The 18,077-nt window shown below is 40.0% G+C and overlaps 1 protein-coding gene across 9 annotated transcripts in view; it reads left to right on the forward strand.

Moving 5' to 3' along the window:
• Window positions 1-734: 734 nt before the first annotated feature.
• Window positions 735-18,077, forward strand: part of C2CD5 (C2 calcium dependent domain containing 5) — an 88,718-nt gene continuing 71,375 nt past the window's right edge. For 8 of the 9 annotated variants that reach the window (XM_046659885.1, XM_046659899.1, XM_046659917.1 and 5 more), the window contains exons 1-4: window positions 735-893; window positions 1,047-1,165; window positions 10,728-10,814; window positions 17,239-17,410. In XM_046659885.1, coding sequence (XP_046515841.1) covers window positions 1,076-1,165; window positions 10,728-10,814; window positions 17,239-17,410 — 349 coding nt within the window. In that variant the 5' untranslated portion in view covers window positions 735-893; window positions 1,047-1,075. The remainder of the gene's footprint in view (window positions 894-1,046; window positions 1,166-10,727; window positions 10,815-17,238; window positions 17,411-18,077) is intronic. The other variant, XM_046659920.1, reaches the window with a different exon arrangement.

The following is an 18,077-nucleotide window of genomic DNA, read 5'->3' on the forward strand; positions in this document are numbered from 1 at the left end:
TAATTTCCTGTAGTAGGAGATCCTGAACTCCTGCCAGCACTGCTGGTTTTTAACTAAAGATAAAGCTTGTAGACGCTTAATAAGCACACAGAGACCGCCTAAGAGCACAGGGCAAACTCCTTTAAGCGGTGGCTCTGAAATTTCAAAGTTTTTGTTTTGCCCAAGCCCTACAGCAACATCTGTAACCCAGTGCACAGTACACGTGTATACGACCGAATGCAAAATGTTACTCTAGAGCACTTATTCGACCATCCGAGATGTCCCTGAAATTTCTTCCTCTATTTCATATAAAAGAAAAACTCCACTCCTTCCAGGTAGAAAAGCTAAATTGATTTTAATAACCACTAATGGGTCGTGAAAGGCAGATTGAAATAGGTCCTCTAGCAGTCTCCACGGCTGCTCCTTCTGTCACAGCCCTTCGGAAACGCGTCGCTGGCGGGTGGCGTGGCAGCGGCCCGCGGAGAAATCACTGAGCCACACCAGCGCCTGGTCCCGGGAGGACGGAGCACGTTTTCTGCAGGGCAGCAGGAGACTAAGCTACAGCCCCGACTCGGTGGATGATGCAGGGCTCGACCCATTTCCCTGTCCTCCAGCTTCCTCGAAGTCCGCCCCGCCCCCTAGCTCTTTTCTCTGCGCATTTCATTTCTCCCCCGCGAAGGGGGCCGAGCGCCGAATGATCGATGCTTCCTCCACGCCCCGAGAGCCGCCATCTTGGGGGGAGGAGAAACACTTGTCGGGGCGGCAGACGCTGAACGGGATGTCGACTGGCTTTTGCTTCTCTTGCCAGCATTGTGGGACCGGGGCAGAAGAATCCACCAGGGCCACTCGTCCGGCTGCCTCTCCGGAATGAGGCCTCGGCTCCCGCGCCGGACGTCCCCCTTCCTCCTCCGAGGGTGAGTGGCCGCCGCCGGCGCGGCGCGCCCCCGCGCGCCATCCGCTGTCAGTTACCCCGCGCGCTCCCGCCGGCGCGCGCCGCTCTCCGCGCGCTCCCGCCCCTCCCCCGCCCGCCTGGCGCTCGGCGCAGACTCGCTTGTTTGTTTCTGCAGGAGCCCAAGGAGAGGCCAAAGCCGAGACGATGCCCGGGAAGCTGAAGGTGAAAATCGTGGCCGGGCGCCATTTGCCCGTGATGGACCGAGCTAGTGACCTGACTGATGCCTTCGTGGAGGTTGGTGCAAAGTCCTGCCCCTCAAAACACCAGGAGCGCCAAGCCCTGTGAAGGATCCTACCCACCTGGCCCCAGCCCCTCAGCCCATTCCCCTTGACCGCCCCCCGTATGTGGTGCTTGTCCAGTCGTCCCTCGAGGGCTGCCTGCCGACACTGCAGCCCATGCGATGGGTGCACGGCTCGCAGGCGTCCGCGGCACTGTCCGCCCGCGGGGAGGCTGTTACTGCTCTGCATGCTGGGGTGACCCTGATGTCAGGACTCTTAACAGGCCGCCTGCCAGTCAGGAGATCCCAAGGCGTGGCCACGCGGCCACTGAAACACACACACATCCACACGCCCTTCTTTTGGGGAGGGGCGGCGCTTCACGCTAGAGTGATGGAGATGTTTAAGAATGTAGATCCAGTCCGTTATGGGCAGTTGGAAACCTACAAGGCGAGGAGATCCACGCTCTAGGATGATGTTTTCTGAATCATCAGTGCAAGTTCTAAAAGGCAACTGTAACACTTTCTGCTCTTGTATTGACTGGTGGGTCTGATGAGCTGTTTCAGTGTAATTTAGTCCCTTGCGGTAGGAAGCCAATTAAGTGCCATGGATTTAAATTGCAAAATTGCTTTTTAAATCTAATGATTAGTTTAAGACTCATGCAAATTAGCGCATGCCTAGGGCCCGGAAAGTAATAATGTGGTCTTAAAGAAGCCAGGTAAAAATTGTAGTAAAAATTGACATGATGAGTCAGAGCATTAGAACAATAATCATTTGGGCTGTTAATGCTTAAAGTTGATAGATACGTGATAAGATATAGCCAGATTTCATCTCAATATAGAATATTCTTTATGTTCCCTAAGGGTTCTCTGACCTAAAAACTGAAGTTTTCCCCCCAAACATTTCCATGGTAATTCTTAGTCACAAGTTCATTGTCAGTTGAGAAACAGTTACTGGGTGGGTTCCTGGACCAGATGTTAGGTAATGTGGACACAGAGATTACCAAAGCATAGTCTTTGCGTTCAGGTAGATCAGAGACTGACCACACAGGTTAGGTTAATAACTAATAGCCAGCGTGCCTTGGTTCTCATTATTGCCAGGTATGTACTAAGTACTTTGTAAATCTTAGTCTCCACAACAGTTTTGCTATTGTGTTGTTATTATCCAGTATTACACTTGACGTAACTGAGGCCTAGGAACAGTAAATAATTTGCCTCAGGTTACTTAACCTTGTAAATTTCTATAGCCTTGTGGTCTGTTTTCTTAACCACTGTGCTAATACTGCCTTGCCAGACAAGAGGATGAATGGTGTTGTAGAATATGGAAGCTTAATTCTGTCTCTGAAGGTTTAGGGAGGCTTCCTAAAAAAGTGATATTTGAGCTGGGCCTCGAAGAACAGCCAGGGTTTTACCAGGCAGAGGGAACATCAAAGGCGCAGAAGGGAATACATGGTATATTTAGGAAACCATGTTAGTTTGGGATGTGTCTGGAGTCAAAGGGGATGTGTGGGTAGTGGAGGTTGTAGGGGATAAGGCTGGAAATGTAGGTTGGAACCAAACCTCGTTTTCTGTGCTAAAGAATTTCTCCTTCTATAAGCAGGAGTAAGACGGGGGAGCTTTTTAAGTAGAAATGAAATAAGTGGTGTTTGTATTAGGCTGTTTCTTTATAGGATTACTTGAATGGTGACATTATTGACGGGCTGGACAGGTGAGAGATCCGACAGAGAGATCACTTCAGAAGGTGGTAAAATTATGCAGGTGATATGTGCACGTTGAGCAGTGGCGTTGGCAACGGTTGAGAGGAGAAAAATTTGAGGGACGTTTCTTAGGTAAAATTGTTAGACCTTGGTATCAGATGGTTTTTGCTGGTGAAGGAGGGGTCGGATTCAAGAGTAACTCATTAATTCCTTCTTTGAACAAATAGTTACTGAATGTCTGCTATTTGCCAGGCCCAGTGCTAGTCACTGGTCTAGCCATGCATATACAATGGTGAACAAAATAGACTTGGTTCCCACTTTTATGGAGTTTATATTTTGATGGGTGAGACAGACCTTAAAATGTAAAGAAATGATTAAATATATAATTACAAATTGTGGTGAATGCCATGAAAGAAAACAGTAGAAAGAGAGTAACAGGGAATATTTACTTTAGGTTGAGTAATCAGGGGAGGCCTCTGACGATGTGTCAGTGAAGGAAAGACCTGTTGGACAAGAAGGACCTGGCTGCTCAGGGAGTGTATTTGTGTGTGTAGGCCAGGGGTGGGGCAGACGAGAGGCTGGAAGAGGAGGAGTCTCAGCAGAGGGCCGATCCCGAGGAGATTTGCTCTGTTTTAGGAAGAGAAAGAAGACGTGTGTGGCTGGCAGGTAGTGAGTGAAGTGGTGTAAGATAAAGTGGGAGAGTTAGTCACGGAGCCAGTCGTGCAGGACCTCAGAGGCCTTGATTAGGAGTTTGGGTTTTATTCTGAATTGAGTGGGAAGCAGTTAAGATGAGCACGTCTGTTGCTCTCTGGAGAATGGACTGAAGAGGGGCAAGAGCTGAAGCAGGCAGCTAGTTACGAGATTCGATAACAGTTCAAAAAAGAGGTGGTGAGGGCCAAGGTCATGGTTTTGGTAATGGAGAGAAGCGAATGATTCCAGATACACTTTTCAGATAGACTCGAGGGGATTCGTTGGTAGTTTGGGATAGGGGACCAGGGAAAGGGAGACTAAAAGATGACTCTTAGTTTTCTGGAGTCTTTGGGGTAATTTCTGAGACTCCATGGGAGTGACAGACGTTGATTGAGTAGATGGAGAATGAGTTTCCATTTGGGCATGTTAAGTTTAAGATGTCTTTAGGACCTTTAATTGGAGTTGGCAAGGAGGAAGTTTGGTTTGTGAGTATGGTGTTCAGAAATGGGGTGTGAGTTAAAAATGAACTCCTACAGGCCAGTGCTTCTCAACTTTGTGAGACCCAGTGTCCCCTTTATATAGCAGATATTTTGAAGTCTACCCTCTACTATCTTGGCATGTTACTCATAGCTAATATAAACCATCTATGCTCACAGTTTAAAAAAAATCAAATACTCTAGGGGCTGGCCTGGTGGCGTAGCGGTTGAGTTCGCATTCTCCGCTTCAGTGGCCTGGGGTTTGCCAGTTCAGATCCTGGGAGCAGACCTACGCACCGTTTATCAAGCCATGCTGTGGCAGGCGTGCCACGTATAAAGTAGAGGAAGATGGGCACAGATGTTAGCTCAGGACCAGTCTTCCTCAGCAAAAAGAGGAGGATTGGTGATGGATGTTAGCTCAGGGCTAATCTTCCTGAAAAAAAACAAAATCAAATACTCTAATTGTAATAAGGCAAAGAAAGGAAATTTTTTAAAGTTTTATTTATTTATTTTTTTGGTGAGTAAGGTTGACCCTGAGGTAACATCTGTGCCAGTCATCCTCTATTTTATGTGGGATGCCACCACAGTGTAGCTTGGCAAGTGGTGCTAGGACTGCACCCAGGATCTGAACCTGTGAACCCCAGGCTGCCAAAGCGGAGCACTTGAACTTAACCACCATGCCCCTGGGCTGGCCCTGAAAGTATTTTTTTAATATGTATTTCAGTATGGAAGCACTTGCTCATGACCGTAGTAGAAGATATGAAGTAATCAGATTGAATCCATGCATACGTATTCAGCCTTTGTGCATGTCAGGCACTGTACTGGATATAGTACAGTATGCTGGGCATATAGCAATGAATAAAACAAAGATTTCTGTAGTTATGGAACTTAGATTTTCATGCGAGGAGGGAGTTCATAAAGAAGAAAATTAAGTAAAAGATAAAGTATACTAGATGGTGAGAAGTGCTCTCTGGGGAGAAAATAAAGCAGGGGACCGGGGTAGGGAGTGCCTCACCTAGCTGTCAAATCACGTGAATACGACTAGTCTTACACAAAGGGAGCCAGTAGTTCTGGCATCTCAGGTGGGTCCTCATTGTCATCGGCTATCTGATTGTCCAATATAGTCAACTTACGGGAAAGAAACAGAGTTGCCCCTTACTTTACATAATGGTTGCATTTCTTGACAATTATGTATTTTAAAACCCCATCACAACACTTTTGTCTGTAAAACTGAGTTAAGTTCTATGTAGGTTTTTTACCCATGTGACTGGTCGGACTTTTGAAAGTCATGACATGGGATAACTTTGCATTGCTGGGGCCTGTCTCTTGCATTGCAGGACACCTAGCATCTCTGGCCCTTCCTCACTAAATACTACTACGATTCCCCCAAAAAACGCCCCTAGAAATTTCTAAAGCTTCCTTTGGACCTGCTTCTTTCCTTTCTGCAAACCTCTGGCTTAGGGGGAGAGAGAGAAGAGGGATGGATCCTTGAAAAAACTTGACAGTAAGAGGTCTGTTAGAGGAAGAGGGGAAGGAAACTGAGATTGTCAGCTAAAAGGGGGCAGAAAAATCAGGAAAGTAATTTCTCTGAAGGCAAGAGAGGAAGTTTCTAGAAAGAGGAAACCCTCAACTATAAAATGACACTGAAAGGTCAAGTAAGAGGACAGAAGAATCACTGTATTGGGCAACATGGAAGTTGTTACTGATCTTGAGGAGAGGAGTGATAAGGACAGAGGCCCATAGGAGTGAGTTAAAGAGGGTTAAAGTACACGGGAGGCGAGGAACCGCAGGAATAGCTGTTTCAGGAAATAGGGCTCTGAAGGGCAGGGGAGAAATAGTGTGGTATTTGGGGAATATGTAGCTTTTAGTACTTTAAAAGAAATATGTTAGAAGCTATTAGAACATATTTGTGTGCTAATAGGAATAATCCAGCAGAAAGGGAAAGATTGATGCAGGAAAAAGGGCATAATGGAGGATTACAATATAACAAAGGGATAAATTGTGTGATGGAGACGGTGAGTACTGTGGAGGCTCACAGGAGAGGGACATGGTGAAGCCTGGGCTAGTCAGGAGAAATCTTTGTGCCAAGGTTGAAGGATGGTAACAGTTCCGTAGGCAGAGAGGAAAAAGGGGCATTTTTCAGATGAATAGGACAAACTTGGTAAAAGCAAGAGAAAGGATAGAGCATTTGTAATTGAAGGGAGGGTTCTTGTTGAATAGAAGTGGGAAGCAAAATTTGACTAGGTAAGGGGGCGTTACAGATTACCAAGTGGTCTGAAAAGCAGGGGGAGAAGTCTGTACAGTAGGAGCTCTTAACCAACTTTCATTAACTGACTTGTTACAGTCCCTGGGGCTCTGCATTCCTTCCCTCAGCACAGTCCTGAATTCCTCATATCTTTAGATTATTTTCCAGTGTGCCTGAGTGGCTGCTTCTCCTGTCAGTTGGCCATTATACTTCACCAAGAGGCAGTTGTGTTTATTCCGAACTTGTTTATGCCAACTGTTTGTTACTGTAATTTGTTTAAACCTTATATAAGTTGGTGAAATAAGCATGAAACTGAAGTTGATAATGCTATGTAAAGACTTTTGGATACACTCACTAAAAATGACTCTTCAATTAGATGAAGATTGTAAAAAATCTAGGATTCTATGTTCATAGTTTTTTACAAGTGATTTTGAGTTCTGCCACCACATTTTAAAGAAACCCAAAGTGGCAATCACAGATGATACATTATGGGCGTGTGGTTTACACAAAAAAGATGATGCAGCACTCTACAGAGTGCCCCTTTACTCAAAGAAGAGGCCTTAGTCTTTCATTAAAAGATAGAGGGATCAATATTTGTTTATATCTTTTATCTTAAAATATTTACTGTTTGTATCATTTTTAATGATTTCTCTGATTTAACCAAATGACTTGATTATCTGATCAAATACTGGTCCTGATTGCATTGGTTGAGGGAATTTCTACTGTATGTGATGTGAGGCGTTTAGGAAGCCATTGAAGATGACCAAGTAGTATTTGAAGATGCTTATTCTTGCAGGAATCTCCGGGATGAATGGGATGGGATTCCGTACAAGGGAAGTACTAATGGCAATATATCTCCATATTAATGTGCATGTTACAAACTCTTGCCGCTAACCTACATTTTCATTTTGTGTTTATCCGGGAGCCTTTGAGGGAACGGGGAGAGGAAAAGAAATTAATATTTAATGAGTATTTTCTATGTACCAGCCATTTTGCTGGGTCTCTACATGCATTAATCTCTTGTAAGGCTCACAGCAGCCCTGCTCTTCAGAGAGGAAGCAGCCTTAAATAACAGGTTAAATAACTTTCTCAAGGTAATTTAGCTAATGAGTGGGGAGCAAGAATGCTTTTACTTTACTAGGGAATCTCATTAAAATCCCTGGTGTTTAACAAAGTTGTAAGGCATTCATTTAATTGCTGAGTAATAAAATCTCCTTTGAATTAAATCAGACTAAATGAACAGTGACTCTTGTTTAGAAGGGGAATCACCACAGTGTTGGCAAAATATACACTCCAGCCTTTTTCTTTTTCTAAAATCTTGTTTCTCTTTGTTTAATGCAGTGTGGAGACTATCAGGTGTTTACTCTATCTATAATGGACAGTTGACCAAAAAAAGAAAAAAAGGCACAGTATGGCACTGCAATATAGTGGGACAAAACTGAAGAGGGCTCTGAAATCATAACTTGAAAAATGGTATGCTGTTTTTAGCAATTGAGCCAAAACCCTTAAGTACATTTGGCTTTTGAACGGTTTTAAGTTTTATAAATACTAATAATATTTTACTTCAAATTAGGCAATTTTTAGGTAAATTAAACAGTATTTCTTTGATACTTTGAATATTGAAATGTAGTGAAAATTAGGTTAGTAAATGAGCAGTAGCCTCTATTCTCAAATTTCTTTTCCCTCATTAAATTTTCTTCTTTTCTTTTTTTTTTTAAGGAAGATTAGCCCTGAGCTAATTGCTGCCAATCCTCCTCTTTTTGCTGAGGAAGACTGGCCCTGAGCTAACATCCGTGCCCGTCTTCCTCTACTTTATATGTGGGATGCCTACCACAGCATGGTGTGCCAACTGGTGCTATGTCCACACCTGGGATCCGAACCGGTGAACCCGGGGCCGCCGAAGCGGAACCTGCGCACTTGACTGCTGCGCGATTGGGCTGGCCCCTAAATTTTGTTTCTTTAACATTTATGATTTAAAATAAAAAGAAATGGGGCTGACCCTGTGACCAAGTGGTTAAGTTCGCTTGCTCCGCTTCTGCAGCCCAGGGTTTCGCGGGTTTGGATCCTGGATGTGGACCTAGCACTGCTCATCAAGCCGTACTGAGGCGGCGTCCCGCATGGCAGAGCCAGAAGGACCTACAGCTAGAATATACAACTATGTCCTGGGGGGCTGTGGGGAGATGAAGAAGAAGAAGAAGAAGAAGAAAAAAAAAAGATTGGCAACAGATGTTAGCTCAGGGCCGATCTTTAAAGAAAATAAAAAAATTATGCAAGTAATCCATGAATAGCTCCCATTACAAAAGATTTGAATACTTAGAAATATAACTTGAAAACCCCACTTCTTACTTTCTACACTGTATAGTATTGCTTAACCCTGTCGGTCTTCTTCAGAGACAATTGTCAGTTTCTTGGCGTGTGTTCATCTACTCTTTCTCCCCTCTTTTAAAAAAAAAATTTGCATATCATATTTTTAGAAACAGATGTAATGTTACATTATATATTCTGCTACTTGGTGTTTTCAGCTATTATGTCACTGAGATCTTCCCCTAACAGTACGTCTGACTGACTTCCTTCTTTAGTAGGAGCATGTCATTTATTCACTTTCCTGTTGAATGACTATTTTGGTTTTTGTATATTTTTGGGGAGGGGGCCTTATGTGAAAGTGCTTTTCTTAGGATAAATTCCCAGAAGTAGATTGAGAATTTTATAATTTGAATCAAAATAAAGTTTTTGCCATTTGAATTTTGTTTTAGTTTTTGATGTTTTTGAATTTTAAAATAATATATTTAAAAAATAGTTAATATATATGCATGGTTCAAAATTCAAAAGGTATAAAATGAATCAGGCTCTCATGGCCTTTCCTTTAACCAAGCTGTTCTGTTCTTTGTCATGGCCACTGTTAACAGTTCTTGTGGGGGCCAGCCCCATGCCCGAGTGGTCAAGTTTCCTTGCTCCGCATTGGCGGCCTGGGGTTTGCTGGTTCGGATCCTGAGAGCAGACCTATACACTGTTCATCAAACCACGTTGTGGCAGCATCCCACATAGAAGAACTAGAATGACCTCTAACTAGGATATACAATTATGTACTGGGGCTTTGGGGAGAAGAGGAAAGAAAGAAAAAAAAACAGAGGAAGATTTGCAACAGATGTTAGCTCAGGGCCAATTTTCGTGACCAAAAAAAAAATTTCTTGTATATCCTTCTACAAATAATCTGTGCATATATAGGCATTTGTTATATACCTTATAACATTTTGTCCTTTTTTTTTTTTGCCACGAAGAATGGCATACACACTGTTCTGTAGTAGAAAGATGTATCTTGGATGCTGTTCCACCCCAGTGCATGGAGAACTGCTTCAGTCTTCTCTTTAGCACTGCATTGTGTGGCTTTATTTACTGCATTTAACCAGTTCCAAACTGATGGACATCTGGGTTGTTTCCAGTCTTTTGCTACCATAATGCTGCTTATATATGTCTTGACCATCTCTGTATGAACTTAAGAGATATAGGCATTTAAAATTTTAATATGTGTTGTCAAACTGCACTCTATAGAAATTGTTCTAATTTACACTCCTACCAACAGAGTATGAAAGTACTTCCCTAACATTGTGGTTTCAAACTTGTTGATCTTTGCCAACCTGATAAGTAAAAATGTTGGTTTAATTTGCATTTCTCTTGCCATGAATGAGGTCGATCATTTCTCACTATATTTAAAAGACATCTTTATTTCCATTTCTTTGAATTGTCTGTTCATGGCTTTTGCCCTTTATTTTGTTGGTTTGTTGATCTTTTTCTTATTGCTTTGTACGAACTTGTTAGAAATGGAGGAACTTAGCTCTTAAGCTTCCTGACCACTTCTCAAATCGAGTCTGAGGTTTCACAATCTCCATTCGCTGTTGGAAGCGAGTCCCAGGGATTAGCCTGCTCTCTGCCCTCTTTCTTTCTTTCTGATTTACGTAGTTTTGGGGCTTCATGATTTAGTGCTTGCCAAGACTGGCTATGAAATAAGATAGTCTGCCCATCCATCCCCTTTCATTGCCCCCGAAGGTAGAAACATAAAACCGCTAATGATCCTAGTTTCTTGCTGGTCACCGTGCACTGTAAGAGTAGAGTAAGAGTCAGCTGACCTTTTACCTTCTGATTTTGTTTTTGCTGGTCATCTGCTCTTAAGACTTTCTGCTTTCGTTTGAGGTTGTGTTTAGTAAAGGCCATACCAACTCCTTCCTCCGTGCTGACATAATGGTCTCTGTTTTTAATTTCCCTGTGGAGCTAGTGAAGCATAACAGTGGGTAATCTCTTGTTCCAGATGTATTCTATAAACTTACCTGGACCCATCCATAGTTTCTTCCCTTTGGTCTCAGAATAGTTGTCTTTTTTCTCCTCTGTGGCTAATCCTCCCATTGGTGGCTGACATTAAATTTTATTTTTATTCACATTTTGGATATTTATATTTGAATTGTTTCTTATTTGTTTTTAGGTAAAATTTGGTAATACCACCTTTAAAACAGACGTGTATCCGAAATCCCTCAACCCTCAGTGGAACTCTGAATGGTTTAAATTTGAGGTAAGTTTTTAAATGTCAGCATTTGTGAGTGTATTTCTTTGAGTGACCCTTTTCCCCAGGAATGATGAGTACCTTTTATTTCAAGTATAGGAGTTTTTCTACAACATAAAAATATTTCCTAGGAATATTGAGTTTTTAAGAAATTGTGTTGCAGTTAAGAAAGTATAATATGTGAATATGGGAACCCAGATTAAAAAAAATAGAATTCCTCAAAAGTATTATATTATTACTATAGCAATTTTCTCTGGGCTTACTTATACCAAAAATCGCTTAAGAACAATGTACAGATTTAAAAAAATTTTTTCAATTGTGGTAAAAAATATATATCATAAATATTGCCATTTTAACCTTTTTTTTCTTTTCTAAAGATTTACTCTTAGCAAACAGCTGTTGCCAGTCTTCTTTCTTTTTTTGCCTCCCCAAAGCCCCAGAACATAGTTGTATATTCTAGTTGTAAGTCCGTCTAGTTCTTCTGTGTGAGCCACCACCATAGCATGGCTACTGACAGAATGGTGTGGTTCTGCACCCTAGAACCAAATCTGGGCTGCTGAAGCAGAGCACACCAAACTTTAACCACTAGGCCATCAGGGCTGGCTCAACCATTTTTAAGTGTACAATTCAGTAGCATTAATTACATTTATAATGTTGTGCAATCACCACTATTTCCAATTTTTTTTTTTGATATCACTGTACTAAATGGTTTTTTAAAATTTTTTAAAAATTATTTATTTATTTATTTTTGAGGAAGATTAGCCCTGAGCTAACGTCTGCTGCCAATCCTCCTCTTTTTGCTGAGGAAGACTGGCCCTGAGATAACATCCATGCCCATCTTCCTCTACTTTATATGTGGGACCCCTACCACAGCATGGCGTGCCAAGCAGTGCCATGTCCACACCCGGGATCTGAACCGGCGGACCCTGGGCCACCAGAGTGGAATGTGTGCACTTAACCACTGTGCCACTGGGCCGGCCCCTATTTCCAAAATTTTTTTATCACTCCAAACAGAAACTATTCATTCAGCAGTAAGTCCCCACTCTCTCCTCTCCCCAGCCCCTTGAAACCTTTAATCTACTTTGTATATCTTTGAATTTACCTATGTTAAGTATTTCATATAAGTGGAATTATAAGTATTTGTCCTTTTGTGTTTGGTTTCTTTCATTTAGCATAACATTTGCAAGGTTCATCCATGTTGTAGCATGTATCAGAATTTCATTCCTTTTTATGATTGAATAATATTCCTTTGTATATACCACATTTTGTTTATCGTATTTATCTATTGATGGACACTTGGGTTGTTTCTGCCTTTTGGCTATTGTGAATAATGCTGCAATGAACATTGCTATACAGGTATCGGTTTGAGTCCTGTTTTCACTTCTTTTGGGTGTGTACCTACAAGTGGAATGGCTGGGTGTTATGGCAAATTCTATGTTTAACTTTTTGAGAAACTGCCAAACTGTTTTCTGCAAGTGGCTTTACCATTGTGCATTCCCACTGGCATGTATGAGAGTTCCAATTTTTCCATATCCTAGTCAACACTTGTTATTTTATGTTTTTTTAAAATATGTAAGCCATCCTAGTAGGTCTGAAGTGATAGTCATGTATAATTTTAATTATGAATGAGGCGTTTTTGTTTTGAATGAGACAACTTATGACTTCTGTGGCTAAGGACCATTTGCATTTCTTTTACTTTGAACTATCTCCTCGTATTTTAACCTTCCAAAGAAGACATTTAGAGATGACATTATGGTGGTAGACTTACCACGACTTGGTGGCCAGCTTAATACGAAGAAAGTAGATGTGAGGTGGTATCTCATTGGTTTCAATTTGTGTTCCCCTAATTAATAATGTTGAGTATCTTTTTATGTGCTTATTGGCCATTTGTATATCTTCTTTAGAAAACTATCTGTTCAAGTCCTTTGCCCATTTTTAAGTTGGGTTGTTTATCTTTTTGTTGTTGAGTTGTACAAGTTCTTTTTATATATTCTGAATGTTAAACCCTTATCAGATATATGATTTACAAATATTTTCTCGAGTTCAGTAGGTTGTCTTTACTTTCTTGATAATTTCCTTTGATACACAAAACTTTTTAATTTTGTTGAAATCCAGTTTATCAATTTTTCTTTTACTTCTCATGCTTTTTGTGTCAATTCAGAGAATCCATTGCCAAATCTGAGGTCATGAAGATTTACGCCTGTGTTTTCTTCTAAGAGTTTTATGGTTTTAGCTCTTACCTTTAGGTCATAGATCCATTTTGGCCTAATTTTTGTAATGGTTTGAGGTAAGCATCCACCTTCATTCTTTTGCATGTGGAAATCCAATTGTTTCAGTACTGTTTGTTGAAGAGACTTGTTTTTTCCCCACTGAATCGTCTTGGCACCCTTGTCAGTAGTCAGTTAGACATAGATGTATGGGTTAATTTCTGGACTCTCAATTCTATTCCATTGTCTATATGTCTATCCTTATGCCATTACCATACTTCTTGATTACTGTAACTTTATAGTAAGTTTTGAAATCAGGAAGTGTGAATCCTACAACTTTGTTCTTCTTTTGTGTTGATTTTTTTGTCATGGGGCATTTCGATTCCCTTTTTGTTTTCTTTTGTGTATATATAGACTTTTTTTAGTTGTTTCCAAAAGGACATGTATTTTGAAAGACCCATAAATTATTGCACATGTGTTAAATCTATTGTGCTGTTAGTGTAAAAATGTGAAATATATGAGTCACGCATGTAATTAAAGTAACTTGCTTAGCTCATTTCAGATGGAATTAGAATTATGAAGTACATCTTCATTACCCAAGCAAAACATTTAAATACTTATATAGCTTCATTTTCATGGCTTTTTCTTTTTTCCATAACCTAGAAATGGCTAAAAACGAATGCTCTTGGTCAATTACATTGTTATTGGAATGGTAGGAGGGGCAGGCTTTATGAATTAGTAATTTTCATGGTAATAGGACATTACTATTTAAGAAAATGGATATTTCATTTTATTGATGACACAATACTGATAAGTTTGAAAGCTACAAAGTACTCAAGTAGCTTAAATAACTTTAAAAAATAATATATTTGTACTTCTCTGAAATGAGATTTTTATAATATTAATGAACTTTATTAACTAAAGTTACCAGCCATTTCCCTTAAAATTTACTATTTTGGCTAGTACTTCTAATAGCACTATATATTGTGTGAAAAATGTTCTGAAATTTTATGTTTAGAGTTAACAGTAATTATATACTTCTTTTTTGACCCTGTTTATCAGCTGTCAGTTGCATTTAGTTATATATGTTGTAAACTCTCAAATAATATCTTAAACGAAATAGATGTTTAGTTTTCTTTCATGTAGAAGAAATGTTGAGCAAGGCAGTGTAAGGGTCTTTTGGTAGCTCCATGCAGTCATTTGGGACACACGATCCTTCTGTCTTTCTCCTGTGTCATCCATAGCCTATGGTTTCCATACTCAAGGTCACTTTAGCCTCCAAGTTAACAGCTGGAGTTATAGTTCACGTCAGTGTTCCAGGCTGAAGAAGGAGCTGGAGTGAAGGGGGGTATAGGAGGAATGGTGGTGAATTAACATACACTTTTCAGCTAAGCAAGCCCTGTTTAAGTTTTTCCCCACCCTATCTAGCTACGTAATGACTTACACTTGTATCTCATTAGTTGCAAAGGAGGCTAGGAAATGTAGTCTTTTAGCTGGGCATCTTGCTGTGCAGCTAAAATTTTTAAACACTTGAAACATCTCTGAGACTCTTAATTTATAATATTTTATGATTGAAATTGGTTCAGTTTATTGGTTTGAAATTGGTTCATTTACTCTATTAGATGTCTATGTATATTTTTTGAGGAAGATTGGCCCTGAGCTTATGTCTGTTGGCAATCCTCCCCTTTTCCTTGAGGAAGACTGTCCCTGAGCTAACAACATCTGTGTCAGTCTTCCTCTCTTTTGTATGTGGGATGCTGCCACAGCATGGTTTGATGAGCGGTATATAGGTCCGTGCCTGGGATCCGAACCCATGAACCCCAGGCTGCTGAAGTGGAATGCGTGAACCTAACCACTATGCCACTGGGCTGGCTCCTCAAATATTCATAATTAAAATTAATTCCTAAACTTCTCTATTCAGATTTTTCATATAATTAGTTATCTACATGTATCATGAACTATTTCTAGTCACCCAATCGGTATGGAGCCCTATAATATCAGGGAAGGGATACCGTAGTGTCTCATGAGATAAGAATGGTAGTACTCATAGGTGGATGTGTAGTGGCTGAATAAATGTACACAAAAATATTATTAATGGAGTTAGAAATTGGAGGGACATCTTTGGAGGCATGGTTAATGGCTTAGTTTGTGACCCCCTTTTGTTAAGCATATAGTAGTGCAGTAGTGGTAGTATGCCGTTGATGACGGATGATTCAGAATGGATTGGAATTCAAAAGAATTGTTTTATTTTAACATTTCATTATGGAAATTTTAAAAAATGCACGCAAGTAGACAGATGAGTATGTTGAACCATCTCATGGATCTGTTACCTACTTTTTCCCTTTACCTCCCAAAGTTGTTTACATTCTTCTGCGCTTGTTTCATCTGCTACCCTATCCCACATTTTTTGTGGGGGGAGGCAGGAATATTTTAAGGCAAAGTAAAGATACTATGTAATTTTATCTAGAAAATTTTAATTATATCTCTTTTATAGAGAAAGACCCCTTTTTTAAATCATCCATTATGTTATCACATCAATGATATCAACAATAATTCCGTTATGCACTTTAATTCTTAAAATAATCTTCAGGGGGCTGGCCCCATGGCCAAGTAGTTAAGTTTGCATGCTCTGCTTCATCGGCCCAGGGTTTCACTAGTTCAGATCCTGGGTGTAGACATGGCACCTCTCATCAAGCCATGCTGAGGCGGCGTCCCACACAGCACAACCAGAAGGACCTACAACTAGAATATACAACTATGTACTGGGGGGCTCTGGGGAGAAGAAGAAGAAGAAGGGAAAAAAAAGAAGATTGGCAACGGATGTTAGCTCAGGTGCCAGTCTTTAAAAAAAAAAATTCTTCAGAGGCTGGTTGTTAGCCTAAAATCAACAAGAAATTAAACAGGGAATGGGGAAAGGCATAATGTTTCAAAATTCAGTTAAAAAAATTTAACCAAAGTGTAAGGATTACAGAGATACCACTTGACCAAAGCATATGTAAGGAAGATAGAGAGATTTTAGTTAACCACAAACTCAGTCTTAGTTAACAGTGTGGTATGTCTGCTGTAATGGCAAACATTCATAGACTGCATTTAAAAAGTATAATATTTGAGTTAGAGGAAAAAATAATCTTTTGTATTTTGTCCTCGTCTTATTGCTGTCTATCATGTTGTGTTCCATCTAGCCGTTATATTTGATAAGGAGAACTGGCAAATTAGAGGATGGCTTGGTATGCAGAGGATGGCCGCCAAAATAGTGAACGTGTCTTCCATGAGGGAGCAATCTTTTTTTTGCCTTGTTCTTTGTCTCAGTCAATTTGGGTTGCTGTAACAGAATACCAGAGACTGGTGGCTTAAACAATAGCAATTTATTTCTCACTGTTCCGGATGCTAGGAAGTCTGAGATCAGGGTACCATCATGGTTGGGTTCTGGTGAGGACCCTCTTTTTGGTTTGCAGACGGCTGTCTTCTTGCTGTGTCCTCACATGGTGAGAAGAGAGATTATCTCGCCTTGTCTCTTCTTAAAGGATACTAATCCCGTTCATGAGGTCTCCAGCTTCATGACCTAATTACCTCTTAAAGGCTCCGTCTCCAAATACCATCCTATTGCGGATTAGGGCTTCAATATATGAATTTTGGGGGGACACAGACATTCAGTCCATTGCAGTCTCTCTTTTGAACAGTGCTTGGCACATGGTAAGTACTTGATAATAAGTAAATAAAAGGAGAGAGGGTAGACATTTATTTCATGGACTTAAATTGTTTTCTCTTACAAATAGTATGTTAGTTTTGCTTACAGTTTTATTCTCTGACATTGTCCTTAGAAATTATGGTGTCATTGTGCTTATTAGCATCCTTATTCTCTGTATATGATATGTGGACTCTATTATGACATTCCTTAAGCATTTTTGCTGGATACCATTGGTAGAGTAGTAAAACACAGGATTATATGTAGAAAAAGGAATTAAAACCTAATACTTTTTGTGTGTTCATCATCTTAATTTTGTGCTTGGAGGTAAACTATAGCTTTTTTTTTTATAGCTTTAACTGTAGCAAAGAGTTATAACTTTTTCTATGTATATTAATCCCTCTACCTTTGTGCTTAGAGATAAATCTATAAGGTTTTCTTTTTTCCAGAAATAAGTAATCCTTTACATTTGGTGTGTGTATACATTTATGGTAGCGAAGATTTTTGAATGATAAGATTTAATGTTAAGGTATACTTTTAGGTGGATGATGAAGATTTACAGGACGAACCTCTACAGATCACAGTTCTTGACCATGATACCTACAGTGCGAATGATGCCATTGGTAAAGTCTACATTGATATCGACCCTTTACTCTACAGTGAAGCTGCAACAGTCATCTCGGGATGGTTTCCAATTTATGACACCATACATGGTAAGGAGTGTATTTTAAGAAGATAAATCACCACCTTTTAAATTTATCCTAAGACTTTTGTGTTACGCTTAGTGGTTTTGAAGTATGTATCTTTAAAAGATGTCGTCTTTTTAATAGACATGTAGTAGTAAAATATCATTGGTAGAATTGTTACACTTCTCAACATAATTTGAAATAATGCCTGCTAAATTTGTACAATATAGTAAGTGAATCCATTATTTAAAAATGATCTAGTATTGGTACTCTGTGTTTGTAAAACACATTTTCAAATAGACAATATTGATATTTCTCTGCTTAAAATTCTTCAAAGGCTTTTTGTTACCTGAAGCAGGGTTTTCAAAGTGTGGTCTGGGGATACCTATGGGTCCCTGAGATACTTTCACAGATTCTGTGAGGTGAAATGAGAACTGTTTTCAGCAGAATACTTATATGTCATTTGCCACTCTTACAAGTGTACAATGGAGTTTTCTAGAACTTTTATGATGTATGTTACCATACACCGAACGTAGAAGAGAAATGAGAATCTAACTGTATTCCATTAAGCTAGACATTATAGAGATTTGCAAAAAGGTAACACAGTGCCACTCTTAACACTATTATCACTAAATTTCTTTTTGTTTTTCAAAATAGTTTTTATTAAAAAATATTATTTATATTAACATAAATG

Source organism: Equus quagga, chromosome 1 (assembly GCF_021613505.1).
Source record: "Equus quagga isolate Etosha38 chromosome 1, UCLA_HA_Equagga_1.0, whole genome shotgun sequence".
In the NCBI taxonomy this organism is placed as follows: Eukaryota; Metazoa; Chordata; class Mammalia; order Perissodactyla; family Equidae; genus Equus; species Equus quagga.